At 43.0% G+C, this 19,059-nt stretch overlaps 1 protein-coding gene across 1 annotated transcript in view; it reads left to right on the top strand.

Annotated features, from left to right (window-relative positions):
• N4bp1 (NEDD4 binding protein 1) overlaps positions 1–19,059 on the top strand; it is a 51,072-nt gene that overhangs the window by 14,340 nt on the left and 17,673 nt on the right. Inside the window, exon 2 of the mRNA XM_036187627.1 lies at positions 13,237–14,921. Coding sequence (XP_036043520.1) covers positions 13,237–14,921 — 1,685 coding nt within the window. The remainder of the gene's footprint in view (positions 1–13,236; positions 14,922–19,059) is intronic.

Raw genomic sequence — 19,059 nt, 5'->3', positions numbered from 1 at the left:
GAAAGTGGCAGAATGCATCCCTAACTTGTCTATTCCTAACGTAGACAGGAGATGGGGACATGATGGAGACCTGTTGGAAATATGGGGATTATCGGTGCTGGGGAATTTGTGTTTTCTAAGGCTACAGGGTACTTTTAGTTTGTGTATATATTGGATGCATGTTATTGCCTAAAAGTAAAGGTCTTACTTATTTTCCTAGAGATAATGTAGAACATTTTCTTCTCCTTTTGTTTTGTTTTTGAGTCAGGGTATGGTGTAGCCCAAGGAGACTTGAAGTACTGGGATGACAGGTGTTTGCCACAGTGCTCAGCCCTGACATCTTAAGAGCTTCCTTGCCTTCAGAGTTTCTCCTACCTCAGCGATGGTTGGTTGTCTGTGTGGTGATGCTTATGGTAGCTAGCAGAGCTGCTCAGTTCTACTCACTGGTGGTTGCTTTCCGGTTGCTCCTGAGTGTCATGTGCTTTGCAGGCTGTGCCCTTTCCTATCTGTCTTCAGAACCCTTAGCTGTATGTTTCCCAGAGGGGTTGGAATGGTGAACAGTGCTGGGAAAGCTTCCCCAGTGCCGGCCTGCTCAGTAGGGAGCTGCTTTACCTACCCTCCTCCGGTTTGAGCTTCCTTCTGAATAGCACAAGTTGCCAGGAACATTTCTGGGCTTGTGAGAGTGGCCGGATGTGGATGTGGGGGCATATGCTTGTGACCCCAGCATTCCAAAGGTTGAGGCAGGAGGATTGCAAGTTCCAGGCTAGCCCAGTCAACTTGGGAAGATCCTGTCTCAAAAGGGTTAGTTCAGTGGTAGTAATACCTGCCTTACATGCATGAGACCTTGGGTACTACTTGTACCCCAGTAGAAAGGGGAAGGAGAGGGAAATAAATCATGGTTATTCACTGGTCTCAACATCAAGGTCAGTCTTACATTCTCTGTTGGTTGCATGATATTGAGAACACAAAGTCTTTTTTTAATTGAAAATAAATTTTTATACAATATATTCTGATTACTGTTTCCCCTCCCCCAACTCCTCCCAGATGCTCCCAAGTCCATACCCTTTCTTGCTTTTTCTCATTAGAAAACAAACAGGCATCTGAAGAAAAAAAATAAGATAAAATCAAATAAACCTGAATAGGACAAAACAGACAGGAAAAAAAGGAGCCAAAGGAAAAGCACAAGAAATACACAAAGACGCCAAGACACACACAGAAATTCCTTAAGATAAAATCAGCAGTCATAATATATAAGCCAAAGACCTGTAGGATAAAAATAAAAAGCATTATGAGACATATATACATACATACATACATACATAACCCAACCTTCAAAAAATACTATTGAGTTCCTTATGTGTTGACTGACTACTGCTGGGCATCAGTCCTGCTGTGTTTAGGCCTTGTTTCCTTGGTGTCCTCCATCTTCACCAGCTCTTACAACCTTTCTGTCTCTTCCACAGAGTTCTCTATGCCCTGAAGGGAAGGGATTTGATGGGAACATCCCATTTAGGACGGAGTGTTCCAAGGGCTCTCACTTTCTGCACACCGTCCAGTTGTTCCCATCTCCTGCAGGAGGAAGCTTCTCTGACGTTGATAGTAATGGATCTGAGGAAGTGAAGTCTGGCATTCCCACCTCAGTGAATTACCTTGTCCTTACCTTGCTACAGATGTTCTCGGACACCCCCGTTTCCAGTGTCCTCAGAGCAGTGCTGAAATTGGCCTGTTTCTGGGGTACTTGCCCCTTGTCCCACTCATGCTAAGGCGTAGTCTCTGGGAAAACAGGAGCCCATTTCACCGTTTGTGTTGCCAGCCCGGCGTGTGCAGGTGCTTTAATAGCTACGGTGACTGACCGGATGACCAGGGAATGCATAAGCCAAGTGCTTTTTTGATACAATCTGGACCTTTTCTGCATTTCCTCCACATTCTCTGGAGAATGTTAAATTTGTTTGCTGATCGTAGTGAGGGAATCTACCCTATCTTTATCTTTGTTTTACTTCATATTTGTTTGTTGAGACAGGCTCGCACTGTGTTTCTTTAGCTGGACTGAAACTCAGTGTGTAGACCAGGCTGGCCTTGAACTCACAGAGTTCCATCTGCTTCTGCCTCCTAGCACTGGGACTAGAGATGTGCATCACTATGCCTGACAACTTCATGTTTCTTTCCATTCTAGTTTTCTAAATTAGTATTAGCAATTTATACAAGAAAGTATAAAACTTGTTTATAAACTCTTCCTGTAGTGAATTTGGAACTTAAAATAATTAGGAGCGGCTGGGCTTGCTGGCTGTTTGCCTTTACTGCTAGCAGTGGGTTCCCTGGAGCTGGAGTTATAGGTGTGGTTATGAGTCGCTCACCATGGGTGTTGGGAGCCATACTTGGGTCCTCACAGTACATCCTCTTAACTACTGGACCATCTCTCTAACCTCCCTCCTCTTCTTCCTTTTCCTCCGCATGCTGCACTAAACTTGGGGCAGTCCTCCTGCCGTGTTCTCCCTAGTGGTGAAATTATAGCCATAGGCACCATGCTTGATTTTATATTATTAACTTGCCAGCACTCTTAACTCTGATTTCTTTCTTTTTCCTCCTTTTGACATCCTGATTCCTGTTTCATGAATTCGCTATCATTTTGTATTTATTAGAAAGTGTCAATAATTTCTTCTTCAGTACTGAGGATTTTCAATGGTTGGTTTTAATTGTCAGCTTGTCCCAGTCTAGAATCACTTGAGAAGAGAGTCTTGGTGAGGGATTGTGTCCATCAGGTTGGCCTGTAGGGGATTGTCTTGATTTCATTTTTGATGTGAGAAAATCCAGCCTAAAATTGTGTGCTTCCATTTCCTGGGTTCGGGTCCTGGACAATAAAAAGAAAGAACGTGAGCTCAGCGCCGCTAAATGCGCACGCGACTATTTCTGGTAGATGTGATGTGAGCAACTGACAAAGTCCCTGCACCTTGACTTTTCTGCTGTGATAGACTGTCACCTGTAATTGTGAGCTCAAACAAACCCTTTCTCCCAGGGTTGCTTTTTGTAAGGGTAGTTTATCATAGCTACAGACAAACCTACAGCAGGATTGAAACTGGGGCCTCGTGCTCTACCCCAGAACACTGCAGCCCTGACGTTGTCTTAAGAATTCTGCTTTATTGTCTTGGTCTCGTAGCCAAGCCTTTGTTCATGCACAGGCATCTTTATGTGTTTGATGAAAAATCTTTTTTAAGAGAGCCAGTTTCGAGTTCTGGGCCCAGGCAGAATCTGTTCATAGGTGGGCTTTATTGTGGATCAGTTAGAAAAATAGCCCTTTAAAGAGAGTATTTTGGAAGTCTTATCTAGAAAAGACATCTCTCCCCTTCACCTTGACTAATTGCTGCTGGCAGCCTGCTGAAGAGATCTGACCAGATCTCTTCCTTTTCCTTATTCAAGTGACTGAAGGATTTCCTCTGTACTTGATCTGGTGCAGGTGAACTCAACCACACACCTCCTTGCTTGGATTGGCAGCTTCCCTTACACTAACAGGCGTAAAGCAATTTCCAGTCCTAGGACTGCAGGGTGAGCACCCTGATAGTACTGTAATACAGTTGTCAAACCCCGGCAGCATGCCTGGGGTAGTAGCTACTTGGTAGACTTGGAAATGCAAATAGGAACAGATGAATTGGAAGAGACCCAAATTTAGAAGATTAACAAGCCACTGATAGTGAGTTTACTGCCCCCCCCCCCAATTTGGTTTGACCTATTGTTTATTGTTTTATTTATTCCTTTATTGATCAGGGTATAGGCATGTGCACCCAGGGAGCTGTGCAGAGTCCAGTCTCTTGTTCTACCACATGGGTCCTAGAAATTGAACTTAACTTAGATCATCAGTTTGGGCAGGAGGAGCTTTTATCCACTGAGCCATCTTGCTGCCCATCCCTCCTTCCTGTCTGTTGTGTTTGCTGGTTGGAGACAAAGTCTCACTCTTTAGCCCAGGTAGGTCTTGAACTCAAGACAGTTCTGTTTCAGCCTCCCAAATGCTGGATTTACAGGTACGTTGCCACCTATCTCTACTGTCTTTAATTTTCCATTATCATCTAGTCTGTGTACAGCAGAGCTCAGCCTGCAAGTAGGACTGTAGCCCACACAAGGACCACCAAGAGGAGCCTGTGGTTCTGACTGGAGAGACAGGAAGGGACACACAGTGCTTGACAGGCAAATCCCTGACTTTTTTCTTTTCTCCATACTCAGGCAGCATCACTCCTGTGGTGGAGACAACAGTTGGTAGACTTTGTAGACTCAGCCCCAATCTGCCACGTCCACATCTGCTCCCAAACACCCTAAGAAATGCTTTTAAGGGAGGCTGGACTTGGTGGCACATTCCTTAAACCCCAACACTGGGGAACAGAGGTGGGCAGATGGATCTCTGTGAGTTCAGGGCCAGCTTGGTTTACATAGCAAGTTCCAGGACAGCTAGGACTACATAATAGAGAGACTTTGTCTCAAACAAACAAATAAAAAACAAAAATAAAAGGCTTTTTAAACAACTGTCCTGTTGCACGGACATTCCAAAACCGTAGGGCATTGGAACCACAACTCATGACAGATCTGTTACCTGGTAAACATGCCAACATTCTTAGAACTTAAGGCTCAGCATCACACACTGCTTTTGGAACCAAGATCTCTAGCCCATTAGCCTAGGCTGACTGGACTTACTGGGTAGCCCTGGCACTAGCTAGCCTCCTGCTTTAGCCTCACATCTTACAGGGGTTTTTCTTTCCACCACGTAGGTCCCAGGGACCAAATTCAGGTCATCAGACTTTGGCAACAAGCACACTTACCTGCTGAGACATCTTGTCAGGACTAAAATATGCATTTTATAAAATGAACAAATGGGGGCTGAGAAGTAGTACAGCGATAGAATACTAGCCTGGGATGGACAAGGCCCTAGGTTCAATTCCCAGAAACAGAAGAAAAATGAAACACACACACACACACACACACACACACACACACACACACACACAATAAATTAAATAATTAATTTTAAATAAAATGAACAAATGAACCCACTACAAGAATTTCACATTTGTTGCTACAATAAGCAGTAGTGTATATCTTAGAAGTCAAGGTTCCTTTTCCATATCCTCAACATAAAAGTTGCTTTCTCTTCTCTGTTATGTACAGTATGTGTAAATGAGTCAGGCACTCTTAAAATAGCTGGTGTGGCCATAGGCAGGGGCACTTGGGCTGAATCTTCATCTTCACCAAGTCACGAAGTATTCAGTTATGTAGGGATAAGACTTGTACCATCCGACCTGCTCGTGGTGAAGAAGACACTTAGATTTTCTTTGTCAAAGCAATTTGAAGAAAGTTGAATAATTCTTGTATGTATAAATAATATGTATTGGTGATATGCCAATGAAAATAGACCTGTTAAAATGATTTTTACATACAATTTAACAAAATGATATTTTCCTGTTTTATTTTATTTATTTGAGATTTATTCCCTTTTTTAATGTATATTAGTATTTTGCCTGCATGTATATCTGGGTAGCACATACATGCATGCAGTGCCCTTGAAGGCCGGAAGAGCATATCAGATCCTCTGGAACTAGAGTTGCAGAGGGTTGTGAGCCACCATGTGGATGCTGGGAATTGACCTGGGTCATCTGGAAAAGCAGCCAGTGTTCTTAACCTCTGAAGTGTCTCTCCAGCCCCAAACATTTTTAAAAACAATATATGAAACTAGCCATAGGGGCACAAACCTTAATAGCAGCATTTGGAACGTGGATGCTGAAGGATCAGGGGTTAGTTCAAGGCCAGCCTGTACCACATGGGCCCTGTCTCACAAAGCAAGTATACAACGTTAGTCCCTTTCCAAGTGTGGACTGTAGGTCTTGGTCGCCAAGAATATAAAACAATATGTCCTCCTCAGCTGGTCTTCTGAAGGAGAAGTGAATGTTTTAGGAGTCTGTCGCTGAAATCAGCAGTTGTGCTTGCTCTTCTTCAAGGCTGTCTCTCTGTGTGACCCTGGCTGGCCTTTCGCTCACACAGCACTCCTGCCTCAGTCGCCTGGGAGTTCGGGTTAAAGGTGGCTGCTGTCATGTGCAGCAAGAACCCTTATGGAGAATTTCCTGTCAAAGGAAATTATCATTTAAGAGTCAAATAGAGCATTCTCAGTTAAAGAAAGAGTAAAGGGAAAACATTGCTATAGTCACCTGCATAAGAATTGCTCAGGTTGAGGCCTGGAGAGATGGACTGACTGACAGCTGAGAGCATCCAGTTGCCACACCTGTGTCAGAAGGCTCACAACCACCTCTAACTCCCCCTCCAGGGGCTCAGATACCCTGGCCTCTGTGGACACTACACTCAGGTGCGCATCCTCCCCACGCCATAATTAAAAATGACAAGACAAAGATTTTTTTTTAAGTTGCTGAAGTTCTAAGTTGCTAAAGTTTCCATGGAAGTAGTAAATGCCTGGGTAAATGCAGTTGGTTACTTTCTCCTTTTATGATGTTTTGTGTGTTTTTCATGTGAAGTGTATAGCCTAGTAGGGTAGCCTTAAATTCAAAATTCTCCTGTTTCAGCCTCTTTGATGCTGGGATTATAGACTAGGCTTATACTACCACACCTGTTCTTCCTGAGTTCTTCAACTTGAGTTTGATTGCTAAAAACAAAAAGTAAGTATCATATGCTGGGTTTTTAATGATGTACATGGAATATGAGGCAGTGTTGTAAAATGTGGGAGAAGAAAGGATCCAAGAATAAATGAAGTGGGAATGTAGCTCAGTGGTAGGTAGAGCACTTACCTAATGCATATAAGTCTCACACTTCGGTTCCCATCACAGGAAGAAAACAAACAAGAGCCTTTATCCTGGCATGTTAAAATTATACATGTGGGGGATGGGAAGATGGCTCAGTGGATAGAGCTTTAGTTACATTAAGTTTGGGAACCATTAAAAGGTGGGGAGGCGGGGTTGGGGATTTAGCTCAGTGGTAGACCACTTGCCTAGCAAGTGCAAGGCCCAGGGTTCGATCCTCAGCTCCAAAAAAAAAAAAAAAAAAAAACCCAAACAAACAAAACAACAACAACAAAAGGTGGGTAGGCGTGGAGACCACCTGCAATCCCAGCACTCAGGAAGCAGAGATAGGTTTCATGCTATACCCCAGCTGTCCTTGAGTTAATGTCTGTCCCCCACCTCTACCTCCTAAATGCTGGATTAAGGTGGGTTACAGGTGTGAGTTTGCCATACCCGATCTTTATTGTCTTCTAATATGTGCATTTATGTCTTACAATTTTCCCTTTCAATGTAGGCATGGCTGTCCATGCTGTCATCCCAGCATCACGGAGTTCAAGGCTCACCTGCTGCTCTACATAGTGAATTCTAGTCAGTCAGGGCTGTGTTGAGACTCTTGGAAAAGCCAATAAAATATAAGTAAACACCCCTTTCAGTACTGCTCCAGTTGTGCCTTGATATTCATATTTTTCATTTAGTTCAATGTATTCCCAGAGACTTCCCCAGAGGAGGAGCTGTGGTGCAGCTCAGCAGCAGAACACTTACCTAGCATGACTAAGGCCCTGACTTCATCTCAGCACTATAAAAAAGAACGCACGCCTGTAATCCCAGCACTCAGGAGGCAGAGGCAGGTGGATCTCTGTGAGTTCGAGGCCAGCCTGGGCTACCAAGTGAGTTCCAGGAAAGGTGCAAAGCTACACAGGGAAACCCTGTCTCAAAAAACAAAAAACAAAAAACCAAAGCAAAAAAGAACTCACATCTGGAAGATGCGTACCTTTCCACAGAAAGGAACAGAAAAAGGATATTCCCCATGACCTGTGAGTTACTTAGAAGGGTGCTGTTTAGTTTCTAATTCCCAGTCATTTGGGAATTTTTCTTATCTGTAACTGATTTGTTTGATTATTTTGTGGTGAGATCATTCTACATAATTTTAATTCTTCTAAATTTGTTGAGATTGGTTTCATGGTCAGCATAGGTTTATCTTGCTAGTTCTGTGGGTTCTTGAGAAGAACTTACTTTGGCTGTTAGATGAAGTGCTCTGTAAAGACCTTCCAGTAACATGGCTGTTTGGTGGGGGCTGGGAACTAAACCTAGGTCCCTTGGAAGAGCAGCTAGTGTTCAAACTTCTGAGCCAGCCCACCACCCCTTTTTTTGTGTGTGGTCTATAAAAAAGAAAAATATCCCTTCCCCCTTCATCCTGTATCGAGAGGCAAACGTAGGGGAAATGGAGCAAGCTGGAGCTTAGTGAAGGAAGACATGAATGGCTCTTTCTTAAAATTTAATTTTTTCCCCCGGGGGGGGGGGTGGGGGTGGCGGCTGGAGAGATGACTCAGAGGTTAAGAGCACTAACTGCTCTTCCAGAGGTCCTGAGTTCAATTCCCAGCACCTACATGGTGGCTCACAACCATCTGTAATGAGATCCGGTGCCTTCTTCTGGTCTGCAGGCATACGTGTATACATACATACATACATACATACATAAATAAATAAATAAATAAATAAATAAATAAATAAATAAATAAAAATTAAAAAATATATAAAAAATTTTATTTTTTTTTTTTTGCCACCACAAAGCACCCTGTTAATTCATAGATATTGAAAGAAGGGTCTGTGGATGTAGCTTAGTTACTAGAGTTTCTGCCTAGCATGCCTGAAACCATAGGTTCCATTTCCAGCTCCATGTAGACCAGGTGTGCCAGAGACCAGCTTAGGCTACATGAGATCCTGTCTCAAAGTGGGGAAGCTACGGTAAGATGACTGCTGATGTCTATGGAGCAGATAGAAACCAATTTCTTACAAAAGACTAGACTGTTCAAAGAAGTCTCAAAACTCAATGATAGAAACCAGTCCAATTAGAGACAGACAAAATGAGAAGACATTTCACTGGAAGGTCAGCTAGCTTGAGGCAAGATGATCAGGGTCACTCACTCATCAGGAGGAACAAGGGAACTGAGATAAGGTATACCATATTCTTACTGAGATGTCAAAAATAGAAACTAGTGCTATTAAAAATTGACAGTTTGGGGAAACTGGATTTCATACATTTTTGGGGTATTGTAAAATGTGTAGCAAACTAAAAATAGTTGGATAGCTTCCTGGAAAACTAAGTATGTGTTTACCATGTGTACCAGCAGTTGTACCCCTCAGCATTGATCCTAGAGATCTGAAGCTCACATGAAAACCTGAACATGACTCTTCTTAGCAGTTTTAGTTTTCTTTATGCTGTTTTGTTTTGTTTTGTTTGTTTTGTTTTGTTTGAGACAGGTCTCACTGTATAGCCAAGGCTGGCCTCAAACTCATGACAGTCTTGCTTTGGTCTCCCTTCTTTGCAGTCTCTAGTATGAGCCACCACTTCCAGCTGCAACATCTTAAGGTTGTTGGTCATCATCCCCCCCCCCCCCCCAGACAGGGTTTCTCTGTGTAGCTTTGCACCTTTCCTGGAACTCACTTGGTAGCCCAGGCTGGCCTCGAACTCACAGAGATCTGCCTGGCTCTGTGTCCCAAGTGCTGGCATTAAAGGCATGCACCACCACCGCCCAACATCTTAAGTTTTAAGAGCATCATGTTGAGTGAAAAGTCACCATCACTACACTCACATCCATGCTAATTGCAGCAGAATTCACAATAACTAAGTTTTGGGACCAGCCTAGATGCCCATCAACAGATGAACGGATAGGGGAAATGGGGTGCAACCTTAAAATAGGAAAGTAGAAAGGACCTAGGGCTATGGGGTATGAGGAGAATAAGGGACCTAAGGGAGCTGGGTAGGAGAGGAGGATAGGAAGCAGGTGGGTCAAGAGATAAATATCACATACTTTCATGTCGACCCTGGATTTAAACAGGAGTTGGGGGGGGGGCAGTGGGGTGAGAGGGCTACAGTAAGAAAGGTGATGGGGGCAATGAGGTCTGTGCACTGAGAGACCAGTACTTTACATGTGCTGAAATGTTTAAAGTCAAATATTGTATAATTCTGGGCTGGAGAGATGGCTCAGAGGTTAAGAGCACTGACTGTTCTTCCACAGGTTCTGAGTTCAGTTCCCAGGAACCACAAGGTGGCTCACAACCATTTGTAATGAGATCTGGTGTCCTCTCCTGGCCTGCAAGGACACATGCAGGCAGAATACTGTATATGTAATAAATAAATAAATCTTTTTTAAAAATTGTATAATTCCATTTTCATAGCATTAATAATGTCACAAAACTTTGAATTTGAAAACAAATACAAATGAATGACTATCAGGAGATTGAAAGCAGAAGTGGTAAGTGTGACCATAAAAAGATAAAGGCAATCTTTGTGGTAATGGAATAATTCTAAATACTGACACAAGGCAATGATTTTATAAAACCATGTGATATGCCAGGGTGGGGGTGGGGGGGGTGGTGTGGTGTGGCGCACACCTTTAATCCCAGCACTCGGGAGGCAGAGACAGGCAGATCTCTGTGAGTTCAAGGCCAGCCTGGGCTACAGAGTGAGTTCCAGGACAGGCTCCAAAGCTACACAGAGAAACCCTGTCTCAAAAACAAAACAAAACATAGCAAAAAAAAAAAAAAAAAAAAATGTGATGTACTAGTCTAGATCTGTGGGCCCATGTGCAATGCAGATGTTCTGATTCTTATGGTATCATCATACAGATGTGGTTAGGTTAGATGGAGTGCAGTCTGTATATTACTTTTAAAAAGTTCTTGTGAAACTATTAGCTCAAGATAAAGTACCTTATAAAATACTTTCTCCTTTTAAAGAACTTATTTTTCAATCTATGTATGTGTGGTAGGGAGGTGGGTGTATGCAGATGTATGTGCAGGTGTCCACAGAGGCCAGAAGAAGGTGTCCCATCCTCTGAAATCACAATTACAGGCTGTTTTTAGTTGTCCGACATGAGTGCTGTAAATCAAACTTGGGTCTTCTAGAAGGGCAGGAAGTGCTCTTAACTGCTCAGCCATCTTTCCAGCCCCTATAAAAATATTTTTAAAGCCATATGTAAATATAGAATAAGTTCAAACAAGTTGTAGTAATTGGAAAGAGAACTGTTTGTTTGTGTTAGGGTCTCATGTAACTGAGGCTGGCCTTTACCCTGTGCAGCTGGAGATGATTTTGAACTTCTGGTCCCCTTGCCCCAACCTCCTAAGTACTGGAATTATAGACATGCACCACCATGGCTGATATCTATGGTAACAAGGTTGAACTCAGGCCTTGGTTCATGCTCAGCAAGCATTCTACTAGCTAAGCCATATCCCCAGATCCCACTTGAAGCTCTAAGGATGCTGGCATCAGTATTTAACACTGCTTGGATATTTAGGAAGATAAAACTATGGAGAGAGAGGCTTGGGGAAATGTGTTACCTTTATTAAATAGACAAAATCCATGCACAATGATTACAGGTCAGAAAGGAGAGTCCGGCAGAGTAACAGCTGTCCCGCTGTTCCCGCTGGGGGCACAGCTATCGCCTACTCCCGCTGTTTGTTCCCAATGGGTGATGGAGAAGGTCACCAAGCCTCACTTCCTCCATGGCTTCAGCAAGTCCCTCTACAGTCCAATAGAGAGAGAACGACCCCCCTCCTTGGGTTCCTAAAGGGTTAGTATCTTCAGAGAAGACCATGCCTATTGGGCTGAGCTACGCCATTCAATTGGTCATTGTACCAAACGGCAGAATTCCCACAACATATGATAGGTTATTTGGTTTAACTAAATTGTCATGTTAACAAAAGTAGAAAATCATGCTTATTAAAACGAGAAGACGGGGTTGGGGATTTAGCTCAGTGGTAGAGCGCTTGCCTAGCAAGCACAAGGTCCTAGGTCCTAGGTCCTGGGTTCGGTCCTCAGCTCTGGTTAAAAAAAAAAAAGAAAATAAAAAGAAAGAAAGAAAAAGACAAGACTCCTCTGCTTCATCCTCAAGACTACAAACCCCAGTATAGTCAAGACTCATAGGAGTAGTGAAAGCCTGAATACGAATCATACTATTGGATGGGAATGTCCTCATTTCTACTGTTTCATCTACTCAGAGATTTGTGATTCTAAATTATAAATGCAGAGATTAGGTATATATATTTGAATGTGGATTCTAACTGAAGGGATGTGGTCATCATCAGCAAGTGTAAGCTGGAAAAACTTCTGACTTCACAGGCAGAGCTTTTAAATACTACTGCTTGGTGACGCTTTTCTAATCTCAGTTGAAAGTATAGGTCAAATCTCACTTCACCAGGGTCTGTGCAGAAGTTCACTCATCACTGAGTAACAGTCTCGCCGTGTGACAAGGTGCCTTCTAAGGACTTTAACTCCCCTAACTCTCTATGACTGCACTATTCTTACCTCTGCTGTTGAAGAAACAGGGCTTCCTTTGGTTGGGTAACTTGAGCATGTCTACACCAGTAGTATTTTTGGAATTTGAGACCCAACACATTCCAGAGCTAAAGGTGGTGGGTATATTAACAAATGTGTTTCACTGGGGTATGCATGTGTTTGCTTGACTCATTTTTTGTTTCTAGTAGCAACCCACTTGCTAAAGAAACTAATTCTCTTAAAAAATTTTACTACATTTACGAGGTGAGTGGGGGTGTAGGGTGTACGTTGCCACACATGTGTGTAGAGGTCACAAAGTTGACTCTGTCCTTCTACCATGTGGGTCCTCAGGTCCATCATTAGGCTTGACACCGAGTTCTTTCACTGCTGATCCATCTCACTAGTTCCCTTTCTTCATCTTACTAAAAAGCCTTCTTCAGTAGCAGCCAGTGGAGGTCCTGCTAGTGTTCTCTAGTTATACTTGAATCTTATTGTTCCTACATGTCTTCAAGGAACCTGGAAGCAGGGTGATCATTTTTGTTGAATCTGCATACCAGTGGTGTTCTCTTGTCACTCACTGATCAGATCTCATCTTGGGGCTATGTCCCCCTTGTGATAAATGACTGGCTAGCAGGAGAACTTTAGATGTAAATGAATCCAACCTTGGGATTATCCAGTGTGTGGCTAGGCAAGCCCCTAAGGTCACAGTGGAAGACACAGTGAAAAGGTTATATATTCCCATTCTGTAGATTATACAGTTTCAGTTCCTCCAAAGATGATTAAATAGTTTACAGTGAAACAGAGAAACAGCCCCCCCCCCACCCCAACACACAAAAATTCAGAGCTGTAGTTTTTTTTTAAATTGAAGTCAAGGAATTTTACTCCAAATTATAAATATGCTTAATGATTTAAAAAAAAAAAAAAAAGTCAGCCTGGCTATTGTAGGTCCTTGTACTAAGGAATCTGGTAAATCTGTCTAATTTTGTCTTCTCTTTACAGGAGTATATCAAAGGGATCTGTGAGCCTGAACTGGAAGAAAGAGAATGCTACCCCAAGGCCATGCACTGCATTTTTGTAGGGGCACAGAGCCTATTTTTAAAGAGCCTAATTCAGGATACTTGTGCTGACCTCTGCATTTTAGATACGGGGCTTCTTGGCATTAGAGGAAGTGCTGAGGCTGTGGTCATGGCCAGGAGTCATATTCAGCAGTTTGTGAAGCTCTTTGAGAATAATGAGAACCTGCCCAGTAGTCAGAAAGAGTCAGAAATCAAACGGGAGTTCAGACAGTTTGTTGAAGCCCACGCAGACAATTATACAATGGATCTGTTGATTCTGCCTACTTCCTTGAAGAAAGAACTACTGAGTCTCACACGAGGTGAAGAGAATCTGTTTGAAACAGAAGATGATGAACTCATTAAAATTGGAGAGATGCGGCCACCAGAGTTGACGCAGAATGCTGCCACAGGACCGAGTATTGCTAGAGATGAAATTGTTTTACAGGAAGATCCCAGGAGTGAAGCTAGGACCCCTGTTTCTGAGCTTACAAAACAAATGGACACAGTCCTTTCTAGCTCTCCAGATGTGCTCTTTGTTCCAGTAAATGGTCTAAGTCCAGATGAAGATGCACTTTCCGAAGACAGGGTTTGTCATAAGAGGAGGTCTTCTGATACGGAAGAAAGGCATACCAAGAAGCAGTTTTCCTTAGAGAATGTTCTAGAAGGGGAGCTTTTGCATGATGGTAAAGCATCAGCTGGAAATGAAGTCATTGACCTGTGTGATGCTGCTTCTGACTCTACAAATCTAAGCCCTGATGGAAAAGACACTACAGAAGAAATGGAATACAACATCCTTGTAAACTTCTTTAAAACCATGGGCTATTCCCAAGAGATCGTTGAAAAGGTCATTAGAGAGTACGGGCCTTCCACAGAACCACTGTTGCTCTTAGAGGAGATTGAAAAGGAGAACAAAAGGCTCCAAGAAGACAGAGCAGCTCCACCTTGCACTGTGTATCCAGATGCCAGGCAGAGCAAAAGTGTGGGTGTTGGGAGCAGCACACATGAGCTCACAACAGATTCTACTCCAAAGAAAACACAGAGTCACACAGAGCAAGATATAGTGGAAAGATTTTCCCAGTTACCTAAACCATGTACCTCAAATTGCAGAATTAATTCTTTCAGGACAGTGCCAGTAGGACAGAAACATGAAATGTGGGGCTCAAACCAGAACTATACTTGTAATGTAGACCTTGAGACTGACGGCCTCTCACCCTCTGCTGCCTCTTCCAGTCCTAAAGAAGTCAGCTTCATTTCGAGGGGGGCTGCAGGTCACCAACAGAGAAGCCCAGCTTTTCCTGAAAATGGTTTTCAGCAGCAAGTGGAACCCTTGCTTCCAAATAATACAAAGTCTGCCTGTGAAAAACGTTCTGGCTGTTGTAGCTCTCCTCAGCCTAAGCCAAATTATCCCCCACTTTCCCCACCTATGCCGCTGCCACCGCCGCCCCAGCTGTTACCTTCAGTTACTGATACACGGTTGGCAGGATCCTCTGATCATATCGATTCCTCGGTTACGGGTGTTCAAAGGTTTCGAGATACCCTGAAAATACCATACAAGCTGGAATTAAAAAATGAACCAGGGAGAGCAGATTTGAAGCATATTGTTATAGATGGGAGTAATGTTGCAATTACGTAAGTCCACTCTGCCAATTATTCTTCCCTGCTCTCTAAGAATTGTGTGTCTGTGCATGCACACATGTGTGTATAGTCTGCTCTGTGTGTTCGAATGGATCTGTATTCTTCCCCAGGGAGAAGCTGGTTGGAAAGGTTTGCATTTGGTTTTCTGAAGTTCTAAATTTTTACTTCACCCTGTTCCTGTGGGTAGGGAGTGGTAGAGACTGTATTTTCGCATTACACCTTGCTCTGGCACATAAGGCTGTAAATGAATTAGACTTTGAAATCTGTGTCGCTGTTAGATTCCCAGTACTAGAGTGGAGCGGCTGCTTGCTGCTATCTTTTGTTTGTGAGACAGTCTGTTGTATCCCAGGCCAATTGCTGATTTGTAGTACTTTTTGTCTGGCTTCTGTGAGAAATCTTATACACACACACACATACACACATTGTTTTTCTTTATTTCTTTATTTTTATTTTTTGGTTTTTTTGAGACAGGGTTTCTCTGTGTAGTTTTGGTACCTGTCCTGGATCTCACTATGTAGAGTAGTCTGGCCTCAAAGTCACAGAGATCCTCATGCCTCTGCCTCCCGAGTGCTGGGATTCAAGGCATGAGCCACCACCACCGGCTTCTTTCTTTCTTTCTTTCTTTCTTTCTTTCTTTCTTTCTTTCTTTCTTTCTTTCTTTCTTTTTCTTCCTTCCTTCCTTCCTTCCTTCCTTCCTTCCTTCCTTCCTTCCTTCCTTCCTTCCTTCTATTTACTTACTTACTTACTTACTTACTTACTTACTTTACTTACTTACTTACTGGTTCTTTTCGAGATACACACATTGTTTTTCAAGACAGGGTTTCTCTGTGTAGCCTTGGCTGTCCTGGAACTCACTCTGTAGACCAGTCTGGTCTTGAACTCACAGAGATCCTCCTGCCTCTGCCTCTCATGTGCTGGGATTCAAGGTGTGAGCCACCACCACCCAGCTTATTTTTAATTAAGTATATATGTATGTCTGAAAGTCAATTTGTAAATGTGAATGCAGTACCCACAGGGGCCAGAAAAACATGTCAGATCCCTGGAGCTGGAGTTCTAGGTGGATTTGATCCATCTGATGGGGATGCTGGAAACTGAATTCAAGCCCTTCTTAACTGCTGAGCTATCACTCCCAGATCCTACAGATAGATACTAACTAACAGTCTCTGTTGTTGAATGTCAATATGACCACTTTCTAGGAATTCTAAAAGGTCAACTCGTGTCTTGAAGTTTTAGGAATGCCCATGGTTTTTCTTTCTGGTTCTCGTGTTTGGACAAGGGCCTTACATGAGTGAGGCCAGTGCTCCACCACTGTACTGTCTCCCCAGGACTCTCTTTATTTTTCATTTTGTGATAGTCTTCCTAAGTTACCTAGGCTGGCTGGTCAAGCTATATTCAGACTTGCAGTCCTCTTACTGTACCCCCACCCCTGTGCTTCTATTAGAGAAATGGAAATAAATATGTTTATATGCCCACCATGTGCATGCCTGGTGTCCAAGGGAGGCCAGAAGAAGGTATTGGATTCCCTGGGACCAGAGTTACAGTTGTGAGCCATTGTGTGGGTGCTGGGAGCTGAACCCAAGTCTTCCTCAAGAGGAGCAAGTTCTCAACTGCCAAGCCATCTTTCCAGCCACCTCTATTTATTCTTCTTTTTTATATTTATATGTGCATTTGTGTGAATGCATTTCACATATTTGTGGGTGCTGGAAGAGGCCAGATAAATGCATCGGATCCTCTGGAGCCAGAGTTACAGGCAGTTGTGAGCCTCCCTCTATTGATGTGGGAACTGAACTCAGCTTTACTTATTTATTTATTTTGTTTTTTTGTCCATTAAAATTTATAAAGAAATATAATAAGAATGTATGGTGACTCTCCTTGAGTTTATTCGTTCAGCCTCAACAATTGCTTGTTCATGACCAATCTTGTTCCATCTGCTCTCTTACCTACCACTTTAAACCCACTTTTATGTGGTTTGATTTTTCTTTGTTTTATTGTTTATTTTCCTTGTGGTGCTGGGGGTGGAGGCCAGGCTCTTCTGAGTGTTAAGTGCTCTCTGAGGAGCTCCCTCTCTAGCTCTTTGTGGACTTGAAAGGAAATCTCAGATACATATTTTATCTGAAAGTACTTCAGAATATATCTGAGATACCTTCCATGTTGTTTTCTGAAATTATTTACTACTCAGAGGAAAGAAGGGACTTATATGTTGGCAGCTTGTGGTGCCTTCCTCATGGTGGCGAGGACTCTCACTCAGTTCCTCCTCCTTTCTTTTGGTGTGGGTGGATGTACATCTGTCCTTTTCTTGATGAACTCTGGGACCTGCTTGTCCATGGCTACATTGAGCAGCTCCAGAGCTCACTGTTAATGGGGAGCAAAGCCACACACTTCTTAGGTCATGTCCCATATGAACTTGGTGTGCTTGGTGAGATGCCCCCAGCAGCAACTGCGCCGGCCTTGCCCATGGGAAAGTCCACAGCCATAGGGTAGCATAGAACCATGCTGCAAGAGTGCAAGCCAGGCCCGGTTTGGTCTTCTCTGGTACCTTAAGCTTGCTTGCCGTCCTCCAACCCACCTTTTAGGTCTGCCCTGACAGCTTTTGGTGTGTATCTTGTGTTTGGGAACAGGGTCTCATGTAGCCCTGATCTAGTGCTCCATGTGAAGACCAGGCTGCCCTTAAACTCACAAAAGATCCAATCTACCTCCTAAGTGCTGGGATTGTAGGCTTACGCCTCCACACCTGGCCTGTTTATCTTGAAGCAAAGTCTTACTATGTAGCCCCAAAGTCATGAAGATCCTCCTACCTTGCCTTCCGAGTGCAAAGCTTTAAAGGTGTGTGCTACCATGCCTAGCAATGTGGGTTTTTACAAGTGTAAGCATGGTTTCGCTTTTCTTTTATAAAAAATAAATATTGATTGTATGTTTACATTTTGCTGTCAAAAATTTTTTTAAAAGTGCCACTATTTTAGATATTAGAAGTTTGGCAGTTTGGGCTGGAGCTACATGTAGCTCTGTTGGTAGAATGCTTACCTAGCATTCATGAAGCCCTGGGTTTTATCCCATGTACCATATGAACTGTGCGTGGTGGCCTTTTCCTGAATCCCTTCTCAGGGAAGATCAGAGGTTGCAAATGTAAAAATAGGGAGTGAAACTGTTGTACCTGTATCCTCATTTCCAAGCAGTACTGCCTATTATCATCTTTCTTTGGTTTTTGGCAGCTCTGTTGGGGGAAACCCAGCAAATGCCCCACAGCTCCGTAGATAAATCTAAGTAAAATTGTAAAAGCCTTTTGGGTACTTGTATTCCAAGACCTCTCCTGTTCCTCATTGTTAGTTCTTAAGCTAAGTGATGACACAGAGTTTAAGGCGTGATTCTATATGTGAAAAGATTTCACAAATTGATGTTGAAGCGATAAGAACACCCATGAACCAAGGCTGAGCCTGGTAATGATGTTTGTATGTGCATGCTGGATGTTCATGAGTGTGTGTGTGTGTGTGTGTGTGTGTGTGTGTGTGTGTGTGTGCGTGCGCGCGCACGCATATAGAGAGCAGAGGTTAATATTGGGTGTCTTCCTCTACTGCTTTCCACCTTGGTTTTTGGTTTGCTTTTGTTTTTTTTCTTCATTGTTTTTAAGTTAGGGTCTTTCACTGGACCTGGAGCTCACTAATTTGGCTAGATCAGCTGGCTAGGGAACTCCAGGGTTCCTCCTGTCTTTTCCTCTTCACCAGTACTAGGATTACAAGAGTGTGCCACCACCTTCACTTTTGAAATGGGTGCTGGGGATCTGAACTCAAGTCCTCATGCTTGTTCAGAAAACACTTTACCAACTGATCCATCAACTTTTGGAGTAGTAACTAGTATCTCTCACTATTAGAATGTACAGCGGTGCTGTTTGGCCATGACAGGATGTTTTACATATCTAATCCCTTCCACTTTGCCCATTTCCCAGACATGAGACAACCCAAAACACTACCACATATTTCCTGACACTCTTGGATATAGTGCTGTTGCTTTTGAAGAACAATGATTATTACTTAAAGAGAGCCTGCAAGCTTTTATTAGTATATATTTTCAGTTGTTTCATACATCTGTTTATGTGTTTATTGTATGGGTTGTGTTTGTGTCTGTGTGTGTATATAAT

Source organism: Onychomys torridus, chromosome 5, assembly GCF_903995425.1.
Source record: "Onychomys torridus chromosome 5, mOncTor1.1, whole genome shotgun sequence".
In the NCBI taxonomy this organism is placed as follows: Eukaryota; Metazoa; Chordata; class Mammalia; order Rodentia; family Cricetidae; genus Onychomys; species Onychomys torridus.
The sequence above is the reverse complement of the archived record's forward strand: the minus strand, read 5'-3'. Positions and strand labels throughout refer to the sequence as shown.